This window comes from Balearica regulorum, chromosome 1 (assembly GCF_011004875.1).
Source record: "Balearica regulorum gibbericeps isolate bBalReg1 chromosome 1, bBalReg1.pri, whole genome shotgun sequence".
In the NCBI taxonomy this organism is placed as follows: Eukaryota; Metazoa; Chordata; class Aves; order Gruiformes; family Gruidae; genus Balearica; species Balearica regulorum.
This window is the reverse complement of record NC_046184.1, coordinates 152,686,704-152,705,418: the sequence shown is the minus strand read 5'-3', so window position 1 is coordinate 152,705,418 and position 18,715 is coordinate 152,686,704. Positions and strand designations below refer to the sequence as shown.

The 18,715-nt window shown below is 39.9% G+C and overlaps 1 protein-coding gene across 2 annotated transcripts in view; it reads right to left on the bottom strand.

Moving 5' to 3' along the window:
* Nucleotides 1–859: 859 nt before the first annotated feature.
* Nucleotides 860–18,715, bottom strand: part of TUBGCP3 (tubulin gamma complex component 3) — a 58,402-nt gene continuing 40,546 nt past the window's right edge. Inside the window, exons 12-22 of one of the 2 annotated variants that reach the window (XM_075739969.1) lie at nt 17,353–17,463; nt 16,842–16,950; nt 12,064–12,253; nt 10,654–10,789; nt 9,790–9,858; nt 8,887–9,022; nt 6,163–6,251; nt 5,897–6,028; nt 5,381–5,521; nt 4,923–5,039; nt 860–2,015 (exon numbers count right to left, since the gene is read on the bottom strand). In XM_075739969.1, the coding sequence (XP_075596084.1) occupies nt 1,857–2,015; nt 4,923–5,039; nt 5,381–5,521; nt 5,897–6,028; nt 6,163–6,251; nt 8,887–9,022; nt 9,790–9,858; nt 10,654–10,789; nt 12,064–12,253; nt 16,842–16,950; nt 17,353–17,463 (1,389 nt within the window). In that variant the 3' untranslated portion in view covers nt 860–1,856. The remainder of the gene's footprint in view (nt 2,016–4,922; nt 5,040–5,380; nt 5,522–5,896; nt 6,029–6,162; nt 6,252–8,886; nt 9,023–9,789; nt 9,859–10,653; nt 10,790–12,063; nt 12,254–16,841; nt 16,951–17,352; nt 17,464–18,715) is intronic. The other variant, XM_075739979.1, reaches the window with a different exon arrangement.

Sequence of the window (18,715 nt, the reverse complement as noted above, 5' to 3'; positions counted from 1 at the left end):
TGCTGGATTCATTTTAGCACTGAAGGGAACTAAACCTTACTCTGGAACTTCTCTAGTTCTGACATTGATGCTGCCTCTCTGGCCTGTGGGGAGTCTAATGACACATGGGATCATGTAAGGTATCTCAAGGCAATGGCCAAAAGTCCCGAGCAGCTAATCTTTTCCCCCAACAGTTCTGGCCAAACCACAATCAGATAAGCTTCGTAGTTCTTTCACACTTTACAAGAACAATACGCTCCCACCACACCCACAGAACCAGAGTCCTCCTGCCTGTCAAGTGATTTGTGACCTCGTGATGCCAAGTTCGGCATTCTTCCGCGTTCCTTGGGCAAACACAGCATCAGCATCTTCAGGGCACGTATTTTCTTATGGCCACAACGCTGCTTGCCAAATACTCCCGTGAGGGTGGGTGCACCAGCAGGTCTTTTAAGGGCACAGGGTTAGAAACCTGACATGTTTTACTGAACAAAAGCAAGGACTCCAGGGCCTGCACAGTAATGGGAATCCTGGTGTCCGGGAGGGCAAACCCACTTGTCCAGGCCTGCAAGTCAGTGCATCGTCCCCATGAGGGTTCACCTCCATCCTGACTCACGGCAGCCTCACCGGCACGGCCTGGCAGGTGCCTCTGCTTCCCAGGGGTTCAAGCGGATTAAGGGCAAAAGGCAAAAAAAGACTTGGTTGATCTGAGGGTAATTGTTAATTAATAAATTGCACACAGCTCCAAGTATAGATAAGACTAGTACGAAAATCCTGTAATGGTTAGGGATCTGTAAATCAATACACTCCTAACTGGAAGCTTCTCCTTTCTCACCCTGTGGTTAAAATCATAAACTTTGAATTACAAAAAGCAAAACACTTGTTTGAAAGATAATTGTGGTTTTATTTTTCTAAGCTTGCACTTGTGGAACATAATAAATGACCTGATATAATGACAACTTTGCAAAGGAACCTCCCTGTCCCCAACATCTGGACAGCAATATATAAATATTTACAATGAAAAAATAGGGAAGGGAAAAGAATGAAATCAACATTCGCCAAGTCAGTTTGTTTCTACACATCTGCTTTAAAACACCAATTATTAAATTCAATTCAATCTTAACCAACACTTTCTTGTCACAGTACTGAGGCTTTAATTTCATTTTTTAGATCTTATGTGCAATAGATACAATCCTGCTCTGCTTCTATAGTTTTCTCCTGTACAGTAACCACAGAATTTCCCTACTAAATTTTTTATTTCAGTTTAACTTTGAAAACAACAAAAAAATTAAATATAAGTTTATGTCTCCTGATACAAAGTTTCTCACGCAGTCAAACACATCACAACACTGAAAATCAGCATAATGAAATGCTGTATAGCTTCTTAACAAGGACATTGGGTCTGGGTCCTAATCTGTTGGCTTTAACAAAAGCTCTCTTCAAATAGAACAAGTACATATAGAAAAAATAACCTTCTTATTTTCTTGTTAAAAAAGGAAACGGTGCTTTCTATAAACAAAAGATGTGATTTTCTTGACACAGATATAAGTTACAGTGGAGAGAGCTCAGAAAGCTTCAAATAAAATTGGCATTTGTTTAAAAGGATGATTTAAGAAGTTGATTGGAAGAGGTTCAATCAGCCCATTAAGTCTGGTAATTCTAGAAATGTCAGTGTAAAAAACCCTACCTTTTGTTTTGTTTTGTTTTTTTGCTTTCTGCTATACAGTGTCACACAATCACATGACTGAAAACACGTTGCCTGCAGAAATGGTAGACACCGATCACGCACAGTTTGGTTCTATTATGTCAACACTGATTGCCTTGTCCAACAAGAGGTTCAACATCCTTCGGATACCGAGGTGCAGTCCTTCGCGGTTGTTTCACATATGCGAGCTCCGTCTGCCCCTAGTGCCCAAGGAGACACGAAGCCTTGGCTCTCTTGCTTTATAATGTTCATTGAAGTCCAATCTAAAGCTAAGAAACCGAAGGCTTTCGTCAGAACTCGTTGTCAGCAGGACCAAGAACTGCTGGACGATTCCCTGAAGGAGAAAGAAAAACCCAAGAGATAGCTAAGCCGACATCACTGTTGTGTTTTGCACAGGGATGCCAGGTGGTGCTTGGGCCTGGCAAAGAGGCAGAGGGAATCCGGGAAAGGCCAAGCACAAGCATTTCTACCCAATTGTTAGCAAGCGAGTTATGCTAGATTCATTCACTCTGCAAAAACCCAGAGCTTCACTTTATCTTCAAACGTCTGCCACGCACTTTAGAGTCTCCAGGGCAAACAATTCGGTCTTTTAAACACACCCTCCCACTCCTTGCCCTGCTGGCACCCTCCATCTGTCTGAAAGTCTCCCCAGCCGCAAAGGAGCCGCCCTTCTGCCACTGCCCTGACCTCCCAGCGCGGCCCTGACCTCACCTGGGAGTCCAATCCAGGACCCAACCCATGAAACAGGAGACTGCACCTTGTTTCCAGGTTATACGGACAATGCAGGCCAGGCCAGCACTAGACCACTGCTTGCTTCAAAAATACGTGTTTGATGGAGGTTATACAGCAGCGAGCGGCACCCCAGCACAGCATTTGCCAATTAGGGCAGTTGGTGCTACAGACCCAATAGCTAGACTCTACACATTTGGAGCGGATTTTATGTGGGACTTGCACTTGGCATGTGGGAGGCATGCTTCTGGAGCCCATCTTCCTATTCAGCTCTAGCCAAGGGACTGCAAGAGCTCCACAGCACGCAGAAAAGGAGAGGACTTTGGGAGGATGGGAAGACTCACTTGAAGAGCTCATTCCTGATCTCCACTAAATTCTAATGTGGACATGCCCGTATCTAGAGTACCCCATTACTTCCAAAGATGACCACAGCTGGCCAAGGAAGTCTTGCATGGAAAATCCATAGTAGGGCTCAGCAGAAATACAGTCCAAGCAGGCAAAAGCTACAGTGCCAACTTGTAGCAATCCTGTAGAGCCCACAGATTGCAACCTATTCACAGCTTACACTTCTTAAAGAATTTGGCTCCATTTTCCTCTGGGAGGGAGAACTGCAGTATTTGGACCCAGGAGCAAATTCCTCCCAGATCTGAAGTCCTCACATCAAAAGCTCAGGATCTCTACAGTCTTCACCAAAAGCCACCAGTATTTTATAACCTGGGTTATAAACACTATTTTGTTTTCCTTCCAACTTCCAGACGAACTGAACTCTTTTGACACTTCATCCGGGGTAGCTATAGCTTGGCAAAGCTATAGGCAATACAGAAACAGATCTGATGAAAACCACCAGAGAGAAGGACTGGGAAGTGCTCTGCACATGCTGCCCACGTGCTAAGTCACAACTATAGCTGCTATAAAGAACCAATTACACTGTTACAAGGTAAAATTAACATATGGGTAACAACCCAGCAAAACCACTTCAACCTCATTCATTTACCTGAGGAAACAACACATGCTTACATAGAATCATAGAATGATTTGGGTTGGAAGGGACCTTCAAAGATCATCTAGTTCCAACCCCCCTGCCATGGGCAGGGACACCCTCCACTAGACCACGTTGCCCAAAGCCTCATCCAACCTGGCCTTGAACACTTCCAGGGAGGGGGCATCCACAGCTTCTCTGGGCAACCTGTGCCAGTGCCTCACCACCCTCACAATGAAGAATTTCTTCCTAACATCTAATCTAAATCTACCCTCTTTCAGTTTAAAGCCATTGCCCCTTGTCCTGCCACTCCATGCCCTTGTAAACAGTCCCTCTCCAGCTTTCCTGTAGGCCTCCTCAGGTACTGGAAGGCTGCTCTAAGGTCCCCCTGGAGCCTTCTCTTCTCCAGGCTGAACAAGCCCCACTCTCACAGCCTGTCTTCATAGGAGAGGTGCTCCAGCCCTCCGATCATCTTCATGGTCTCCCCTGGACTCGCTCCAGCAGCTCCATGTCCTTCTTATTCTGAGAATCCCAGAGCTGGATGCAGTACTCCAGGTGGGGTCTCATGAGAGTAGAATAGAGGGGGAGAATCACCTCCCTCGACCTGCTGGCCACACTTCTTTTTATGCAGCCCAGGATACAGTTGTTTAATAGTTGTCTAAATGTGTATTTATGGATATTAAAATAAGGAAGAAAGATACAAGAAATGTCAATAGCAAGAAGAAAGAAAGCAGGCCCTACAGCTTTAAGTCAAACTCAGTAGCATCATCATTAAGAAATCCTAACTTGAGGCACATCAAAGGTGATAAATAAGAGAAATTAAAAAGTATACTACACAACATCAAGAGTATCTCACATGTAAAAGTCAAAAGATGAGTTGGGGTAGGGTTTTGGGTTTCAGTTAACCTGGGGTCTAATCCTGAAAAGCTGCTGTGGCATATAGTGCTGCCCACCCCCCTCACTTTCATAGCTTTCTGGAATGCTTTCCCTGAAATCTAACAGCTGATTTTCCTGGGGAATGGGAGCTTTAGAATGAGATGTAACAAACTGAGACAAAACCAGAGTAATTTCATGAAAGAAAACAGCCTGCACACGTTCCCCCCCAAACAGCTTACCCATTGTCCATCCCAGTGCACTTAAAATCAAGTGTTAAGCCCTTAATAAGGATCCTTTCTGCAGTCTTTAATAGCAATGACTTGCAAAGATGGTGAGAAGAAATGGAATGCAGAAGGAATCCTATTCTTCCAGATTACACCAGAAGATAGCTATTACTTCCACTGCTGGAGGAAGGAGGAGACTGCATGAGAAGACTATTCCTTTTTGTCAGGGGAACATACATGATCACAAAACCTGCTGTTTACTGAGGAACAGTGAATACAGGCTTCTAAGTAGAGAAGCAAAAAATTAAGAGCTAGATCCACAAACTGCACACATGAATACAGAAGTTACACCTACTCACTATTTGCAATGCTCTTCTACATATCAAAGTTCAGCATATAATCTGATCATATAAAAATATCATCTAAGGGGCACCTGGTAAAAGTGAGTGAGTATCCTCAGCTGTGAGCACATTTTGGGTATTGAGTCTTGAAATTCTTTCATCCTCTTGCTCTCTTCTTCATCTTCTGATGCAGTTACACCCCACTTGCCCTACACAGAGACCAAATGAGTTAAAATGTCAAGTGTGCGTCACATGATGAAAGTTGCTAATTGGACCACCTTCTGCCCAGCTAGACCGCCGTGTTTAAACAAACCAAGCACTGCCACAGAAAGCCAAACGCAGAGCCTCTAATATTGAATCTATCAGTCCCCTTGGTGGTTGTACGGCACATGAAAGAAATATGAGGTTAGCAAAGCAGGTGAGTCTCACTTCAGCACTGCATGTCCCACAGACTGACAGTAAGGAGGTAGGCATGGAGCTACGGCATTTTTGCAAACAAATTCAGAATATTAAAGCCTCTTCCTTTCCTTCACTTTTATCTTTACTGTACCTCAAGCTCACGCTGTTTTTTCCTCTCTTCAAATTGCAACCTCAGCTGCAACTCCTCCAAAGCAGCTCTGTACATTGCATCTTGGGCATTCTGGAGCTCAATGATCTGATCAAAAACAGCTCGAAGCTGGTTGAGAAGTACCTGTGAGACCGTTAAGCAACAAAGCAATGAAACAGTTGTACAGCAAAAGAGTTTCAAGTTACTACCACTCTTTGGAGCATGAGTAAATTAAATCTTTTTACACACAGCCAGAGAGACTGTTTTGCAACCCCCGAAGTCAGTTGTTGCATGACCGCACTGCTTCTTAGGACCAAACCCAACTGCCCTACGTTCTAACAAGTTTTACAGTCAGCATCTGTCACTGTGTCTGGGGAGTATGTACAGAGCCTACCATAATAAGGTCTTATATGAGAGGAAGAAAGATTACTTTACCCCTTGCTCCTACAACATAAAAGAAGGTGGTTCCTAATCACCAAGATCACAAAGCTACAATTTAATGCAAAAGAGAAGACTTACCCTGGAATCGCTATCCAGCAAGCACCGAGCTATGATTGTGTCTAGAAAAACTTCATGAGCTGCAATGATGTGATCCAAGTCCTGTGCTTGTTGGACCTTGTTCCAGAGTTCATCCCACGAACACTCAAGCACCTGGAGCAATGATTCAGGATTGGGCTGTTTTGATTTGCTAGATGACAAGCTCTTTGAAATTTAAGACACACAACACATACAGAATATTAAAAGTACTTCATTTTTAAGCAACTAATTGGGTGGATAGAGTATACCTCAAATGTAATGTAATACTGCATTTGATGAATGAAATGGACCATTTCTGATGCCAGAACGTGACACTGATGCAGCACCCCAGAAAGCTCTGTAAAAAATCCAAAGAGATGGCATGTTAAAGACCGCAAGGACAGGCACAACCATCAAACCAGCTTGGTAAACTTTTTTCTACCAAATTGAATACTTCATAAAACAGCCACTAATCTTGGATGACAGCAGCAATACTGCCTGGCAACAGATGAGCTAAGTACATTGCACAATTATCTCCTAGAAAATATGAACCAAAGATGACACTGACTGTGTGTTCAGACAGTGCTGGAAACTTGCTGAATATCACAAGTGAAAAAGACCCTCTCAGTCCCAAGAGACCAAAATACAGTTAATGCCCTTTGTGTTCTTTTGGTTGAAAATCTGAGGCCACAGATTTGCAGTTACGTCTGGGGCCTCTCACATCTCCTACCATTAGCCTTTAAACCACTGACAGTGTATTTTGCCTTACTTAACTACACTGAGACCAAAAGAGAGGGTGGTTGTGACAGGGGTAGGGAATTCATGGCTTATGTGGTCCAAGTTTGATTCCCTGATCCACGACAGAGACCCACAGGTGAGTCACTAATGGCCTCAGCTGCTCACCTGTAAGAGAAGGTACCTCTGTTGCAGAAGGGTATTATCAAGATTACCATCAACTGCAACAATTCTCTGGAATGAAGATACTCAGCCTTCTGGAATCAGGCAGATGTCCAGAGGAAGTAATTTCTAAAAAGCTGCCAAAGTAATTTGCCACTGCAGACAAGCTATGAGACTACTACAAAAGGAATTCTATGTTTTCATATCTTGGGATATTACAGAACCTTCCAATGATCTGAAGGATATTACAACAAGCTACTCTGCTCTTCATTTCTTATGCATTTGCAGGAAGACACATTATGTTACTATCTACTTCAAATAGGATCAATGAAAAAAAACCTCCAGGGCTGTCTAAACAACAGAAATTCTTCAGCATTGTTGAGCTGGATACATCTGTGCTACTTCTTCCAATTACTGATAGGAAAAGAGTGAGCTTGACGCTACTGCCTAGAAGTACTCATTTAAAGCATTAAAATCCCTGGCTGTTAAGACTTCTTGGGAATTGTGAATAAAGCTGTCCTTGAAAGTCAATGCTACCTCTTTGTGGTTGAAAAACAAAAGACTCTGCAGCTGCTTCTGCCTATCAGTTACTGTCTTCCATTTGGTGCTCTGTGACTGGAAGAGCAAGGTACTGTTTTGGAGGGAGAGAGAGAAAATAAAAGCAAGTTCTACTACTTCTTCATAAATCAGTGCTGGGGTGGAGTCTCCATGCATTTCAGGAAAAAAGCTCTACTTGCAGCTTCCATCTGACATGCCAGTGAGCAAGAAAGACTCTTGTCCCTCCAGGCAGCAGGTAGTACAGGTCTTTGTAAACATACTCTCCTTTGTCAGAGGCACGAACTGAGAAATACAACACTCGTCTCCTTCTGCCAACAATAGCCGTAAGAGCTTGGCCAGCATTTTAAAGGTCTGCGTTACTTAAAACATAGCCAAACTTAAAGGCTACAAGCAACTGAGCTTTTTCCTACAGAAGATTGCTCCATGGCAAAGCATAAGAAAGGCCTCCCCGGGGAGGGGAGGTGGTGGGGGGAGAGAAAAAAAAAAAAAAGAAGAAGAAAAACCAAACTTCCTCTTGAGAACAAAAGAAAAATAAAATCCTAGCAATGGGAGACAGCTCCAGCCTGAAGACCTCAGGTGATGAGAATAAAATCTGTTAAATATACCCTAGTCTCAAAGGGAACAAAAAGCAAGAATGCAATACACCACTGGTTTTGAGTCAAACAAGTACTTGTTTGGGACAGGGAAATGACAGTAAACTAAATCCTATCCCACAGAAAGAGAAAGGAAACCTAGTCATCCTGTTCATTTTCAGACATCAGCCTTGTGCACTAGGGCAGACTTTACAAGAGCTTGTTTTGCAGTGACCTTCTGAGGCCAAGGTGTCCACTCCCACCCACCACACAGTTCCGAATTATAAAAACAAATTTATCTTTGCCACAAAGAAGCATAACCCTCAATACCTAATTTTTACTGAGAGAAATGTAGATAGGTAAAAAGCAGTCAAGCTTGAGCCAGTACAGATGCTCGCAAATATGACTATATTCTCAGCTGAGAAACAGGATCAAAAAATCCCAGTCCATTAAACATACACCAGAGTCACCACACTTAAGAGCTTTCTTATTTCTTCTCAAACATCTGTTTCTTCTTATCTTAGCCTCTTCTGTTCTTAGCTAAACAAAAGCAGTGAGTGAAGTTAAAACTAGTAAATTCAGAAGTGTGCACATGTGAGACTTACTACTTCCAGCACAAGAAAGAGACATAGGGTACAGATAGGAAGGCATGAAGGAAAATGAATAAAAGGGCATGGAAGAGTAACGGTCTTTTTCTAGAGACATGGGATGTTTCATTTGCTCATTGCTACAAAAGCTCACAACCAAGGATTAAATAAAACAACAAACAGGAAAACTTCCATTTACAATACTGTTATTTTATCTTGATCATCATCTACCATTAAACAGTCAGTCAACAGGAGCGACAAAACATAAATTCACCTGTCCAAACAGACTTTTTTTTCCCCTCTTAACACACAGTTTAAAACAAGATGCAGGCATCTGAATTCAGTTTACAAGTATGTCATCAATTTGGGCCTCTCTCACCTGGTATACTTTTCAGAAGCTTTGCATTGCACATGTGCCCTTTCCATATATCAGTAAGAATATACTCCATTCGCTTCGCTCTCCAAAGGAAATTAAATACTCTTAGATAATGGCTCATGCACTCACGTGTAAATACCTACAAAACAAACAAAATACCAGTACAAATTTAATAGACACACCATGTGTTTTGAAGGACCAAGAACCTCTTCGCATTCCATCTTCTGATCCATGCAGTTTATTGGTAAATATTGCCAAAACCAAATCCCTGGAAAGCCCAGAGCTTTTGGAAAGATCCTCCCTCAAGGGCTGAACTGAGTTACCTAAGTTCTGAAGCCTAAACATTTCACTCTTTTCAAATTACATATGAAAATTCCTTCTGCTGGTCAGACACACATTTCAATGTCCAGTGCGTAAAAAAAAAAAAAAAAAAGGTTCTTTACAAGTTCTTTATAGAGGCTAAATGCATTCTGATCAATAGTGCAGCTATTTTCTCAGGAATTCTAATGAATGCTACCTATCAAATTTCATTTAGACAGTACAAATAAGTTATACATTCTTCAGTTCCTTCCAAAACATCCCAAATTAGCAGCTACAAACTAGTAATAACGGAAGAAGAGGAGCACTCCATTTATTAAGTACTTGCTAAAACATCTGCTGGAACAAATGAATTACTGTTTTCAGTAATGATTGTTTTACGTGTAGCTTTTCAGCACTCACAGTTAATTTATAAGAACTGAGATTCTGGCTCAACTGTTTATACAGTGGGTGTATCCTAGATTAAAAAAAAAAAAAAGTCTCTCTGATCTTACACTCCAGAATAAAAAAAAAAGGTTATTTCAATAAAAAATATTTAGCAATTCAATTCACTGAGACATGTTCACAGCCAGTAGTATATGACATTACTGTTGCGATTGGTCCATCAACATGATAGTCCAAGCTGAAGACATCCCATCCAGTGTCCCCAGGAGATACCTGTATTAAAAAGACATGCTACTTTCAGTGTATAATCAGAGCATACTAGTGCTGAAGACTAACTCTTGCTTACTCTTCCATTCTCCACAGCCTAAGAAAAAACAAGCATCTACATCAATACAAGATACAGGAATTCCTTGTCAAAAGTAGTAGATTAAGCAAAAATGAATTGAAGTTTGACTCAAGGGTGGGATTCATCTCACCAAATTGTTGGTGTTTTAATATCGATGTTTTGCCATTGGAACAAGTAAAGGAAATGAAGGGAAGGAAAAACTTCTTAGGCAGGACTCAGCCTAAAGTATAGACTTATTTCAGATGCTACAGTTCATCAGTTAACTCCCACCTCTGGGACTGGAGCTTGCTCATTAACTCAAGTTTCTTACCAGAGGTCTCCTTCATGAAATGCACTTTCATTGCTTCACTCTTTGTAGGTACTGGCGACAAAGAGACTACCCTCCAGGTTCTTCTAAGAGCAACAGCAGTAGAAGCTGTTTACAGAACCTCAAATTAGGGCCACCAGCACCAATTATGTTAAACCCCAAGTACTCAACTTCATGTTGTCAATGAAACAGCTGTAAACCCAAAGCTTGAAATACAAATAGACAATAGGCAGGAAATGGGAGAAGAAGACTTATGAAATGAGGTTTATATAATTCAAAGTAGACTTCAATAGAAAGTGTGTGTGGGGAAATGTATTTACTATATACACATATGAAAATTTTGTTTCATACAGATGTCTGCATGTACACACACACACAGTATGTTTCAGGTCAGAGTCACCATGATACAACAGACCTCCAGAAGTCGAACATCCAATCGTTTGAGAATCTCAGGATTATCAAACTGGGCATTGGTTGCCCTCACTGCTGTTTCAAGGATTCCAGTTAGATTATGCTGATATAAGGTTGTAGCTGGTCGTGCAAGCTCTGGCCTGGTGGTTATGAAACAAAGAGTCACAGCATATTACTGAGATATTCTGCAGCAGCAATTTGGTATTAACTGCAGCACATAGTGAAATGTTTTTCTGACAGACTTTTAAAACCTCTCGTATTACTCTTTCAGTCTTAACCACAAAGAAAATCAATGAGCAAAATATTTGAGCAGAATATGTCTATTCATATGCAGCTGTACACCTGAACATCAGCATGAGGAGTAACTTTATCCTCATTTAATGCCAGTAATTTGAAATTACCAGGATTGCTAGCATCACTATCCTGCAATTTGAGTTGCATTCATATCTAAAATGAGGCAGATTACATCATTAACACATCAAACCAGTAATTTCATTTCAGTCTTGAGAGACTTACTGATAGCCATGCCACAGGCTTAGAAGTACTGGCAGAAAAACACAAACCCACCCCCTCTATGTAACTTAAAGTTTCCAAAGAGTTGCAACACGTAAGTAACAAGCACCTTGAATTACCCCTCTCCCCCCTCATCAGTACTGGAAAGCCCCTCAAATATAATACTGACTCCACAAATCAACCTTCTCCTGCTTCACAATAATTTTCACTTTAAAAAGCATGGTCATGTAAAATCATCACCAGACAACATTGATTTTGATTTACAAACAAGTTAATGGAAGCTGTATTACAAAGCCTGCCTTCTAGACCAAAGGAAAGCTTTGTAAAGAACATTTTTGACAAACTAAGTTTCATCAGTAGCAACAGCATGTAAATGCAGTGAGCTTGCAAACACACTTTAAGAACTGAAACTGATACTTGCAGGTGTACCTGAGCGCTTAAAACAGAGACTTGTGAGGCATCAATTACATTTTAAAAAATGCTTTGAGGGGTTTTGACACAACGTTTTGGACCAAATATCTCCAAATAAGAAGCCTAACAGTCATGGCAACGATAACTTTAAGCAGAACTTTTCTGCTTAAACTTGCTGACAGGAGCGAGAGAAGTGCTAACATCCTCAAGGCTGTCACAGGGTCAGCATAAAGATATCTATATTAGTGCAACTTTTCAAGACATTGGGAAATGGTACTGTACATACTTCCAACTGAAAAGGAAGAAAAAAGTTTAAGCCTCAGGGTCAAATAAATAAAGCCCAAAAGAGAATTTAAAAGTTGTTCAATTAAACCTTTGACTAATAAAATACTTAAAGGGTCCTCTTCCAAAAGCAAAACAGTTTCTGTGCTGGTCATGCACATTTGCAAGCATCAGAAATTCAACATAATTACCCTTCCTACTCTCTTACTTGAGCAAGTCCATTAAATGCCTGATAAAGTCTCCTTGACCAAGTAGTAAGTAGCGCCTCATGGCCTGCATGTGTTCCAGTAAATTGTACTTCTTATTGAGAACATCCAGCAGGTATTTGCTGGTCTCAAAATAAGCTGCATCAATTTTCTCTTGAAATGCATTTTCCAGATCAGTGAACAAATCAGCAGCTAAAAAAAAAAAAGGTTAAAATTAAATTAGTATTTTTCCAAAACTGAGGCAAATAAGGTATTTATTCAGATCCACTATATTATACATTTGGCATAGCCAAAGTGAAAGGAAGTCTAAAACAGCCCACACTTCAACATTATTAATCTGTGCCCAGCTTGTACATTCCAATAAGAGATCATATTATTTCATAACTTTTACACAGAAAGTGATTTTTTTTTTTAGCTTGCTCAAATACTGCAATTTACAGAATCAAATAATTTGAAGGAGTTCTAAAAGCTCAGAGTTCGGGAAAAGCTTTGTTGGGGAGATATTTAAATCAGAAGTCACTTCTAAGGGCAGGGGGAAAAACAATCAAAGAATCAGAACACTCAACAGAAAAGAGTTCCCGCATATAAATCTGAACAAGAGAGGAGGGAATATGCTTGTGTTGTCTGGGGGACAGCTAGCAATCTGATGTTTTCTTCTCCATCTTTAATGCATGGCAATTTGGGGGCAGAAAGTAGGACACCGCCCTTTAGTAGGAAGCGTATTTCACTCTCTTCTACAACTACAAGCTTATTAAGAAAGCGACTGCAGTAAGGCTGTTAGGAGATAGCAAGAAGTGTGGCCTCTTCAGGCAACAAGAAGCAAAACTCCAAATACTATCATAAGATTCTGACCTTTCTCTGCATTAAAAGATATACTCCCATTTTCAGCAATTTTTAATTACACAACTATTGCTCTAAAGGTAAAAAATGAAGATCCAGGTACCAAATCAGTAAGACAGTGCACTGCCTGCTCCAGGATTAGTTTCAATCTGTACAACTGACAGGAAAAGCTAAAACCAAGTTTCATGTTATTCTGATGAGATTCAGCCTCAATTAATAAAATGCTTTTAAATTGAAGAAATAAACAGTAGTTCTGATAAAGAAATCACTCTTGAATGAGGGAAACCTCACAATGTCTGATTCAATGACATTCCCTGAGGTTTCCAAACTCTCATTCAGTAAACTAAGTTCTCCATTAAGACACCAAAAGTGCAAGTATATGCAGAGATGTCAAAGAGATGACTCTTGTATAATACACTGCTGTGCTCAAAACCACTACACTAGGAGAATACTTAGTCGAGTAACATGTGTCAAGCTTAGGAGATGTGAGAATTAATACAGTAAGGAATCCTCAAAGTGCCCTTTGACAGCAAAACAGGAGAGACAGCTCACCGAGGTCTCTGCTCATTCTGGTCAAGGCAGAGATCTGGTGTGATCGGACAAAGCAATTCTTGCATTGCTCAGGTAAAGAAGCATGCAGCAGTATTCCCACTGCTGCGAAAAAGGGAAAAATGTCAGTTCATGCAAATACATTTATCTCACTGGTACAAGGTAACAGGACAGTGAGAACGTCCAATTAATTCTGACTTTCATCTAGTCTTTCCCCATCAGCAGATCCTGTCCTCTTAACTGCTATCTTCAAAAGACGGGTTCAAGCATGGCTGCTTGCAGGCGTAGTGGTAGCAGCCATCTGATCTGCCACATGGCTTCACTGCTGGCTTTAGAGGAAGAAGGAAGAGCTTCCAGAAGGGGAAAAAAGCTAAAATAGGAGTTACGCAGGCAGAACACAGTAAGTTACAACACCCCAATGATCTGTTCCTGCCAGTGTCTTTCCACAGGATGCTGCAAGCCCAACGGGCAAAACAAAAGAGATAACAAGCCAACCCAGAAAGAGTTATGAGCTAATACCTTCAGCTACTGGACAGAGGTCGTGCCTAGGACTGGCTCAAGGCACAGGCAAAAGCCAAGAGGCAGCAGGCAATCACCTAGTTTGCCTACGGCAAACCTACCAAGTTGGACATGCTGGTCCTGTCTCCACTCACGTAGGGGTGAGCGTATGTAAGGGAATATCTATGGCTGAGAACACATGGACCAGTCTCAAGTTCTTGTTATCCCAAGTGGACAAAAAGTCTTTCCCCTCTCCTTAGTACTGTCCCCCTGCCTTGAGGGAAGGGATCTGGCCACAGCCCTTCATCTCTGAGACTGGAAAATTCCAGTGTACATGTGTAGCTGTAACGCACCATCTCTGCATACATGCACACCAGTGTAGGTAATGCAATATCCCTGTTGGACATGCAAAACTACTAAAAAGGTTGCTTACATCAACAAACAAGAGGCCTAGGCACAAGTTTTTAAAGCTGTGCAAAATCATCTCAGGCCACTGTGAAAAGCCAGAAACAGGTGAAGAAAGGGTCAGGCAAAAAAGCACTGACAGACAGGTCCATGAGTTGCTATTGAACGGAGTGGTTTCACATCATTCCTGGTTCAGAAGTTTCCAAACTGTGGACAGCTAGAGGTCGGAGCTGGCATCCCTTATCTTCTTTTTTTACTGTCCTTCTTCCCCAACTGCCTGCTACAATCTTCTGTCAGTCAAGATGACCACCTTCTACATTGTTCTTCATCTTCCTGTTTTAATACATGTCCAGACAGTTTTTTACATCATGATTACTTCAGCGTCAAAAGGAAACTGGAGAAACACGAGAGTTAAGGTTCCAAAGCAAATTAAAGAAATAAATACAGCCAAACCCATGAAACATTCAGATTTAAAATGAGAACAAGCATCCAGAATTCAAGCTGGCATCCATCCTAGCTTTCCATCGTCTTATTAGAAGTAATTATCTGAAGGGACTCTCAGGATATTGTCAGATGGCACAAACAAGGATGACAGGATGCATTTCCAACATCACTGACACAGAATGTTCTTTCTGGATTGAATGGATAAAATGCCCTAAATGCAAATGGAGTTTCATGCAGAAATAAGGCAGTGCAATACCAAGAGGTATTTAGGCTGCAGACCTCAATAAACTCAGCGCGCTTCAGCACACTGCAGAAATAGTGGATAACATCCATTTCTAAAACTACACTTCTGTCTGAAACAGGTATTCTCAGCACTTAAGATAATGTGCTTGCTTTGAAGCTCTCATCCCCTACGTAATAGGGAACCTATATTTCTGTAGATCTTCCATTCAGTCAAGGAGAGAGAGAAACAAGTGCAAATTAAAAAAAATATGGGGAAAAAGCATGGCCATAAATGCTGTATAAAGTGGTGAAAGCAGTGTAGCCAAAGAATGTTTTTGCCTTTTTCAGGAGCAGCTGGCAAGATGATGGTTCAAATGCATTTACAGTCCTTATTCACTTAACCCTGACACCTCTCTGCACTTTAAGCACATCTTTGACTAGGCAAGCACCACGCATGGTACAACAATCACATTATTAGATGAAATATTCTTGTAGACATGAATGAGATTTTATTATTACAACAGCTTTCATGGAGGTACTTATGCTAAAAGTCCATGCTGTGAAGAGTTAATATAAAAACTAATCCAAGGTTAATCTGGAGCGGGAAAAAAAAAAAGATAATCCCACAAAGCCAAGTTTCAAAGTTATATATAATAAAGTCATATTTGAGTACAGGAATAACAGAAAAGATATCATACAAGATGTCAAAAAATGCAAAGAAAGATGTTCTTAGAAAACTAAGTAAAGAGCTTGGCAGAAAAACAAATGTTTAGATAATTCTTCTCTTGGCAAAAGTTGGATATACTAGTAGGACATCATTATACTTTTAGAAACTACGTACAAAATAGTATCAGAGAAATTATCCCAGTGATCTACATCTGAACAATTGGACTCTCTTTGGTATATTAAATGAGTTATAAAAAGAAGTTATAGTAGGAAAATATCACCTTCACCAGAAGAAAGTTGTCCTTTCTCCCAGATGTAGCAGCATCCTACACATTGTCTTACCTTCTTTGCTTAGTATTTACACATAAACTCTCCTTGGTTTAGATGTTTATTATTTGCTATCTTTCATCATAACAATGTTAATTTTATTGCAAACAACTTGCCACCAAAGAATAACTGCAAATGGTATATTACTTCTCATTCATTAAAACTGAAATCTCTTCTAAATATAAAGAAATAACCTGAACGAATTCTGATAGTTAAGTTTTGGATTTACGCTCAACAGCTGGCAACCCCAATTTTAAGTAATCTTCAAAAAAACATTTTAGTAACCTTCCACGTACTCAATTTTCTTCAGAGATATTATAGTGGTAGAGTGCATTAACAGAAAGGCCCCTGTCCTGCCTCGTTTTACTGCTCATTCTCTCATTTACGACCAATTGATTATTTATTATTTTTAAATCACACTTTAATTCAGTATTATTATTATGGAATTGTATGATGAAGTATATTTGATGAGAAGTCACAAGTACTAAATTCTTACTGCAGCACTCAAGAATATCCCTGTCCCCACCCCATCCCTATCATCAAAAGCCAACTGAAGGCAGACTGGTTTCTGAATGGTTTCATTCCAAAATCCAGTACATTAACAACCATCCAGCAAAACTATCAAATTAAGAAAAGAAAATTACACATATGCATCTTCATACATTTTTTGTAAAATGCAAATATCCCTTAAAATACCTCTATTTTAGGGCAGATGGGACTTTTGTACTCCTTTCCACCCCACTATCCAGAATGCTAGTTTATGGTCTAAACCACATACTGTACAGAGCTCAGTTCAAAGGGAAGAAGCTGAGTAACACTGATACTCTACCATCTTTTGAAGACTCTGTAGATTTTGCCACAGCAATCATCTTTGTGGATGGAGTTTGGTCATGACAAACTTGATGCAAGAAGTTTATGGATTTTCCTATTAGGAGGACCTGAAGAAAACAGAGGGTTTGGGGTTTTTTGAAAGTGATTTGCATATAAGGAAAAAAACAAAGTGGCCACCCACAACCACCAGGACAACAGGATATTTTGTCATCTTTCTGTGCTCTTAGCTTCACAATCCCAACCACAGCAATCCAGAACTTCAATGCTAAAAAGGTTTTACACAAACTTCTTTTCCCTCCTTGAGATCTCCTTAGACAAAGTTTATCAGTTAGAGAATGGAAAGGAGAAACAGTCTTACAGTCTTCCTCAGCAAACAATTCTAAAATTCTTAAGACAATTATTTATTGTTAAATTTTCTTAATGGAAAATGTCTCTATTTTCTTAATGGTAATCTAAACAGCAGCATAGTGCAAACAAATCATCAGAAGATTAACTTTTTCAATTCATACCTTTTTTGATTGCTCCATTGTAATGAAAGAAGGGATCATTGATTTCCTCAAAGTGTATTTGTCATGCCACAACCGATCAGTTTTAACTGTAGGATCTGAAGCTACAAAAAACTGTAGATTGAAATAAATATTAAATATATATATTTATAAATATATATAAAACCCAAAACCTCTCTCCCCTAGTGTTTCATTTCTGTATTCAGAAAACTGTAAAAATATTGAGTTGTTCACTTAATTAAAAAGAAAAAAAAATTTTCATGGCTAACATGCAGAGTTGTCCTCGCAATCGGTATGTAAATTGTATGTTGACCAATGTGAACTCTGAAGAAAGAAGAACAGCTCACATAATTTAGTCTCCTCTGTACATTATGAAACCTTGACTACCTCAGGGTAAAGTGAAGTGTACTATCTGTAAAACATTCACTATGAAATAGAGAAGTGCATAGCATTTTCCAGCAATTCCTTGTACAGTTAGGGTAGGAGATAAAGTTCAGAATATAATTATAATATGCTTTTATTTTACTGGTTCTATTTTTACTCAAGCCCCTTTGGATTTTCTCCTATAGATGCAGAATTGCAGAGAAAACCACAAAACAAAACCAGGAAATCCTGCAATTGAACCGGTGGTCAAACACTAAGGTCTGTCAACTCCACACAAGAGCATATTTTCATTTTTAAGAAACTAAAACGACATGATTAGTTTTGTGAAAATGACTTGTGGATGGTTTCTGTCCTCATCCTGTCAAACAAGATATCAATTTTTTGGACAAGAACTTTTTTCACTGCCTCCAAATATCATTTCCACCAAGAATGGCCAGTTGTCTTTGTTCAAAAACTCTGTCTATGGTATGAAAACTGTAGCTTTCGGTATACCACATCCAACAGTGATTTTCAGTGTCAAGAACACTCATACAGTGCACATGTATGTTTTTAAACAAAGTGTTGAAAGCTAATGAATGATATAAAACCCAAAGACAACACCTCATGTGTCTGAGGAGTAGCTGGGAAAAAAAGTAAAGTCTATTTTACACTTCTACCCATAAAGATCCATAGATATTTCACACAGGTCTCCTAATACTGACCTTAAAGATCAGCTGTGGGTGATATTTGTACTCATTTTAATTTTGACCCAGATGGACAGTTTAAGAAATGAGACAGCATATTTCACATTCAAGTAAAGTTACTCAGATGTGTCTCAGAAGTGCTCAATTCATTTTTTAAAAATGATTCTTTGGCTTCTTGGAAAGAAAAAAAAAAAAGTCACTTTAACAAGACTGTACTGATTGGAGATGGGAAAAAAGAGTTGGGAGAGCTTAAAAAGGCATAAAAACATTTCTAAGAAGAAAAAAGGACAGTTACTAGA